A 6,462-nucleotide genomic window follows, 5' to 3' on the forward strand; every position below is an offset into this window, starting at 1 on the left:
TTATCGATCATTAAATTCGTCGAGCTGTTCCCTGTTCCCAAAAATTCCTTTCCTTTTCATCACTTTTCTCTTACCATCCCAGCCCTTTCCCTCCTTTTCTACTCCCTCCCTCGGATACTTGCGTACTTCCCTCCCCCTTTTTCCTAATCTCATCCCCTTCCCCCCCCTTCCTTTGATCCCAGACATGGAAGCCCATCAATTCACATCCCTCGCCGCGCGCGCGATGTAATTCTGTATGATATCACTATTGCACTCGCTGTGCCTCAAGATCTCGTTCTTCAAATCCAGAATCTCGTCGCGCAGGCTGCCCGCGTGCTCCTGCAGCATCCGGTTCTGCCGGCTGAGCTCGCGCTCCCGCGCCTGCAGGTCCGTCATGCTCTGCTTCGCCTTCTGCCGGCACTTGTGCGCCGCCACCCGGTTCCGCTCCCGGTTGCGCCGGCTCTTCGTCGGCGGCGCCCCTGCCGCCCGCGTCGTCGTCGTCGACCTCTCCCCCGCTCCCGCTTCTCCCGTCGCGTTCGTGGTAGGGTTTGTGGTCGGGCTGGTCGTGGCCCCGGTCCAGTCCCAGGACCCCGCCGGCGAGCGCAGCGCCGACGGGCTGGCCACCGTCGACGACGTGAGGCTGTCGTCGAAGAGGCCCTCGTCGTCCGCCGCCCCCGCCCCGAAGTTCTGTACGCCCCCGTCGCCGACGCTGTGGTGTCGCCCGCGAGGCGCGAAGGGGTCGATGGCTTGGCGAGGGTCCGACAGCCCCGTCATCTGCGCGACGGAGTGACGGTGGTGGTAGTCGTAGCCGAGCGCGTCGTGATCGGAACCCGCCGGCGGCCTCGTCACGGCGTTGATCGTGTACCCGGTCTCGAACTAGGTCGGCTGTTAGCGGCTTGGGGAAAAAAAAATTTAAAAAAAAAAAAAATAATGTATGTAACGGACGATGTGACCGGCGGTCGATCATTTACCTATGGAAAGGGGATGTTTGGAAACCGAGCTGTGAAGGAAAATAGGAGGCTTACGTTGTCGGCGGCATCGAAGCTGTGTCTTAGATCATCGCCGGTCGATTGCGAATTGGTCCTGCAGTACTCCTCCGAGCTATTCCCAGGGCTTCCCCAGAAGTGCGGGTCGGGCACTGGTTGCATATTTTCCCCGAAGGGAGAGGTGAACATCGTCGGCGCCCATGGAGAGACGTCATCTTGCCAGTCGTCGAACTGTTTCTGGGTGATTCCGACGGTTGCATTCATGCTTACGAGGTCCTATAGGTTATAGAGAACGCGCCCGTTCAGTAGCAGTATGTCGGGTCTGGGATTGGTAGATCATAAGCTGATTATTTTCATAGGATAGGTATCAAGCAGTAGTTATGAGTCTGCCGAAGATCGATGGGATAAAATGGGGATAAATTTGTGCGTCTTGTTGCGTTGTCGAGCAGAGTTGGTCTTGAGCCTTACTCTCCAAGCGAAGCGAATATCGATGAATCGCGTCTAAATCCCCTCCATAAAACTTTATTATACTGGGCCTAGTCCTTCGATCTGGGAATTAGGTAAGTAGGCACATGGTATGAATAAGAAGTTAGATGTGTTTAGGGGAGGAGACGGTATTTCCATATCGGTTTTGGTCGGCATCAGATGTTTGTTTTGCTTCGGGGGATCCATGATAGCGATTAAATGGCCTGCTAATTTTCTATAAAAAACAATACTTGTCTAGATCTCAAAAAGGCGTGCTCTATCACGATAAACCTGCCGGGGTTCAGTCTGTACTGCCCTATCACAGACTACAGGCCACATGGAAGTACCCAAATGCGCTACCAGAATTGCCTATGGCTGTATGCATGTACCGCACGGAATATGGAGCCGAGTCGGACCCGACGCCGGATGGAATATGAATGGATAAAACAATTCATACCTAGTCAAAGTTCCCAGCGAACTGGCGAGCCGCGTGATACAGTGGCTTGCGCCAGAGGCTTGCAGAGCGGGATATCTACGATACCTGGATAAGTAGCACTGTACGATATGTTAGTTGTAAGCCATGGCGTGGCAAAGAAAAGTACAGGAGCATAAGGAGTATACAAGGAGAAACCGGAGAGAATTGGGTGGACTTACATATAGGTGTTAGGTATTTACCTACCTACATATTAGATACTTGAACCCTTTTAGAGTTGAATTTGCCCCTGGCGAAAACTTATAGCAGTCATTCAGTCATGAGATGAATGATTTCTGCGTGGTGAAAGGACAGTAGTCCAAGTTAGGCAATAATGAATGCTGCTCCTCCTCGGTAGTCACCCCACATCCCTTATTCCAACACCTTCGACGCGCTCTCCGGCTTACTCGAGTCTCACCGTTCATGCCGCGAACTATGCCAACTTTTCTAGATTTTTCGATTTTAGTCCCCCGCCTGGCGTAGTTTGACAGGCCGAGTCTCCAATCACGTAACAAAGTCGCCCCCCAAGCATCTGACATCCATGGATCCCAAGATTCCCCGCAGACGGGCTGTGCATTTTGGCAGTCTAGTTTCTCATTAGAGTATACGCTACGTGCATTAAGACATGTTGGATACAACCTAGATATTACTATAAGTATCCTATAAGTTTCTCTTTAAAAAACGACTCAACAGCATAGGTGTTAATATACGGTATCCCTTTATGCTATATGTCCTTGCCTCTGAATTTTGACAAAATGTTGAGGTCTTCTGAGGTTTCTATACTACATAGACTCTCTGTTCCAAACAATATAAGGCACGGTCCACTCAAGTGATTGGCTCGGATTTATATCCGAGGTGGTGTTTGGACTGTGGCTTTGCAGGGCTAGATACATATACGAAGACTTTTTTGGGCGAACGGGGTAGCAGAGAACATGCAGCCCAGGGAATTGACTTAACGCTAGGATTCCTCCGGGCCTGTTGGGTCGGTGGAAGGTTTAAACCGTTGTTGACATGTAGCCGCATTCCGCCGATATATCGTTACTCTCTCCGTCGAAGGTAATCTAACCGCCTCTATTTATTGGTCGCTTCAATACAGAAACGATTAGGAGACGCGCCCCAACAAAGACCTCATTCGACCTGGTCTGATTCAACAAGGCTGATCTAACCACCAGCAGACCAGAATTCGAATTTTATTAGGGTATCGATGCCTCATCGCAAAACGATAACGATGAATTAAAGTTGAGAAGTAGGCCCCTGAATCCTGTTAGGGCCCGTAAATATTGGGGTCTCTATGACTCGCATCATTGAAGTTGGCTAGCAATCGTGATCCACAATGAATACACCATATGTAGGTTCGATTCCCATCGGCGCTATTGATATCGCGCTAGTAGTACTGTTTCTCACATGGATCACCATTGGCGTTAGGTAATAGGGGTCAAGCTTTGACTCGTTAGCAGCTCGAGCGTATTAATATGTACCGAGGTCTACATCCGGACCTGAAGAGATCATTAGACAAAAGCGTATCTAGTAAGACAATATACGGCCGCATTTAGACATCAGAGACTTGAGATATGGGTGTGGGATGTACTTTTGCTAGGACAATTCTTAGTCTTTACAGCTTGGTACTCCATTGTTGTGAAACTCCCTAGCAGAAGATTGGAATATCTACCTAGGCATGATACGGGAGATGTTCTTCGAGATATCTTGGGGATGCAAAGAGCTTGGGCCCTGAGCAGGGATCGAAGCTGTAGAAAAAGCTGCTAAATTTAGTTCTGGGTAAGTCTAGACTCGCAGTAATATCATGGCCGTAGCCTTATTTTCTGAAATGGTGGGCATCGGCGACGGTTCATTCATGTGGGGTTTATTACACTTCGTCCTAATACTTGTTCTAAGGATCTAGCTTCAACGGTTAACTGACCTGATTAATGGTTACTCCTTCATCCTGGGTATCTTCCATACAAGCTTCGACCTCCTCTCTTCTATAGCAAATCTGGAATCGGATGATGTCTGTTTCGGAGCTACCACTAGCGGCTGAAAAACAGAGCTCTAGTAATAATATGACTTTTAATAGGTAAGGTGTTTTGATCTGAACCGTCACCCTAGCTTGCGTTGTCTAAGATCTAGAGCTCTCAATAGGGTTTTCTAGGGTGGTAGACATGGGAAAGCTTTACTGAACCAAGAATAGCTTACAAGTAGCTCCCAGATGACACCTCAAGCCTTGTGATCCTTTAGGGTAAGATAACTTACTACATAACTTCTAGAAATCCTTTACAATGACAAGATATACATATGAGACGATTCAGTGCCCATTGTTAGGGAAGTACATCCGAAATCAATACATACTGCTCTACCATATGGAAAGGTATATGGTAAACGCAATGGTAAGAAGGTTGCCTTGAAAATGGAAATGATGCCAAGATACCTACACATCAGCCCCACAACCCTACGTAGGCGTTCAAGACCCTTGGCCTCAGGGTCTGGCGTCGTTGGCCATCAGATTGCCATGCATGAACGTATACTACTGCACTGCATTGCATTTCTGGTAACCTTAGCGCCTACCGAACCCTACCGAACCCCTAAAGAACCGCACATGCCCGCCGGGAGAGGATCCCCGTGGGGGTTCCACGAGTCTAGACTCATCTCTACCTCACGCGCATCACCGAAAGCAGAAGCCGGCAGCTAACCCGGCTTCCGTCCAGGACAAGTGGAGGCTGGCTCGGTTGTCCGGCTGTGAAGGGATAAGGGACAAAGAAGGGAAAAAAAGATGAAAGTTTGCTAACCTAAACCGGGGGAAATTGCCGTTTTCTATTTTCGTTCTTTTCGTCCGGACGAAGGAGGGTTTCACATGATCTTCGAGGGAAACGAGCCCGTTTGGGCGAAACTTCCCTTGGCAATGGAAACGTCGATTTGTGTCCGCCGAATCCTGGTCCGAAGGGACTGGGAGTTGGACCGGTCCCGACGCGGGCCATCCAATGAAAGAGTGACATGAGTTGTGGCCGGTGTCGACGATATACCCCGTGATCTACTTGGACCGCAGATCACCTCCAAGCACGCGGTGGGAGGTGGTACCATATCATTGGTCAAGATTGGGGACCCCGACGGCATCGTCGGATGGAGAAGAAAGAGGATTTGGGAGCTGCTAGCTTTGAATTGGGAAAAAACAAAGTACGGAGAATACCGAACATATTAAACTATTAGAATTTAGAATTAAAATGACTACAGAATAGTACTTCGAAATAGTTGACTTGGGCAATTGCTGCTCTAACCAGTCGTTTCTACCTAGGTAAGTATTCTCTTATACCTAATTTTGCAGTCTACCTAAGTTTCTGTTGAGCAGATCAGTGGCTAGGTAGGTACCTACTGATCTACATTCACTGGCAACAACACCTAATTTCTTACATTTCCAATCTTGCTATTTCTGACTTGTGCTTTGCTGTTGTCCTAGCTAACCGCTTCTTGTAACCCGAATTTCGAGTCTTAAGCCCCTATCTGATATTCACACAATGTGTATTCCTCTCCGTCGCTCATCCAGCACATCCGAAGTAAAAGGCAAACCCGCAGATAGCCAACCTATACCGAGTGCCTACGCGTATCTTCTAAAAAATCTCTCCTAAGTTCAAAGGGTAGATATCTGAAGATGGTCTTTGCCTAGATTACCAATAGCCAAGAAAGTACTTACGTACCACGTTTACGAAGCCAAAACGAACGAAGTCCGTGACCTTTAACCGCCTACCGCAACTCTAGCGATCTATAGAAGGCTTTGCCAATAAAGCCAAGTAGGTAGTTTATTCGATGTCCTAGTTAAGCCGAGTATAACCCTGCCTTTGACGTTAAGTTGATTATTAAGAGGGGGTTACTTACCATTGGGTGACGGCGTATTATGCCCAATGCCAAGCCCAAGGGGTACGCGGAGCCCCTTATGCGCGCGGACTCTTCTCACCCATGACCACGAACGTTCGAATCACAACACAATATCAACACGAGCTTCCGAGAAAACGTGGATTTTTAATTATTTTCATTTGCTAAGTGCTACGTAAATTTGGTGATCATTTGCCACCATAGCCGCCAACGCCACAACATTTTGCCGTCGCGTCATTCAAGAAATTCCACCCGGTGAATATTTTACGTAGAAATCGATAATAGGCCTCCTGAAATCATAACTGTAGCGCCAATTCGGCCGAAAAAAAATCGGCACCACATTTCGGGGTAACTGAATGATATCTTCCTCTACTCCCAAGTCTGTCCCGTGCTGTAATACCGCGTTCCAGAATCTTCGTCTAGAAAAACTATCATTAGACTATTAGGTTTGCTAGGGCCCCAGTCCGTAGCGGCGGTATTTATGAAATGATGCTCGATCTAAGTCAATGAGGCGTGAAGTAGAGTGGGTATTGTCCAGTCCTGATTCTGGTTGCCAAACGCATGGCAAGAACGAAATCATTCGTATGTGCGAGGATTCAAACGAAAAAAAATCAACGAGATGGTGGTATTCGCACCGGCCCCGAAACAGTAATACATCGTGGTTTAAATAAGGCGTAGCCATTCATAGTGACCATGCGACCA

At 48.3% G+C, this 6,462-nt stretch overlaps 1 protein-coding gene across 1 annotated transcript; it reads right to left on the bottom strand.

Moving 5' to 3' along the window:
- On the bottom strand, positions 1–1,655 carry F4807DRAFT_108322 (uncharacterized protein). The gene is made up of 3 exons (XM_047992725.1): positions 1,005–1,655; positions 185–855; positions 1–84 (listed from the first exon to the last, which is right to left on the bottom strand). The coding sequence occupies exons 1-2, from the start codon at positions 1,227–1,229 to the stop codon at positions 196–198; spliced, it is 885 nt and encodes a 294-aa protein (XP_047853554.1). The 5' UTR covers positions 1,230–1,655; the 3' UTR covers positions 1–84; positions 185–195.
- Between the last annotated feature and the right edge of the window lie 4,807 nt (positions 1,656–6,462).

The sequence above is a fragment of the Annulohypoxylon truncatum genome (assembly GCF_022578515.1).
Source record: "Annulohypoxylon truncatum strain CBS 140777 unplaced genomic scaffold F4807scaffold_19, whole genome shotgun sequence".
In the NCBI taxonomy this organism is placed as follows: domain Eukaryota; kingdom Fungi; phylum Ascomycota; class Sordariomycetes; order Xylariales; family Hypoxylaceae; genus Annulohypoxylon; species Annulohypoxylon truncatum.

What these genes read in the sequence shown, in the direction of transcription:
- F4807DRAFT_108322 (XM_047992725.1), bottom strand. Translation starts at nt 1,229, where the DNA reads ATGAATGCAACCGTCGGAATCACCCAGAAACAGTTCGACGACTGGCAA. An exon ending in GCTTCGATGCCGCCGACAAC is followed by an intron (nt 856 to 1,004) that starts GTAAGCCTCCTA and finishes CAGCCGACCTAG; the next exon opens with TTCGAGACCGGGTACACGAT.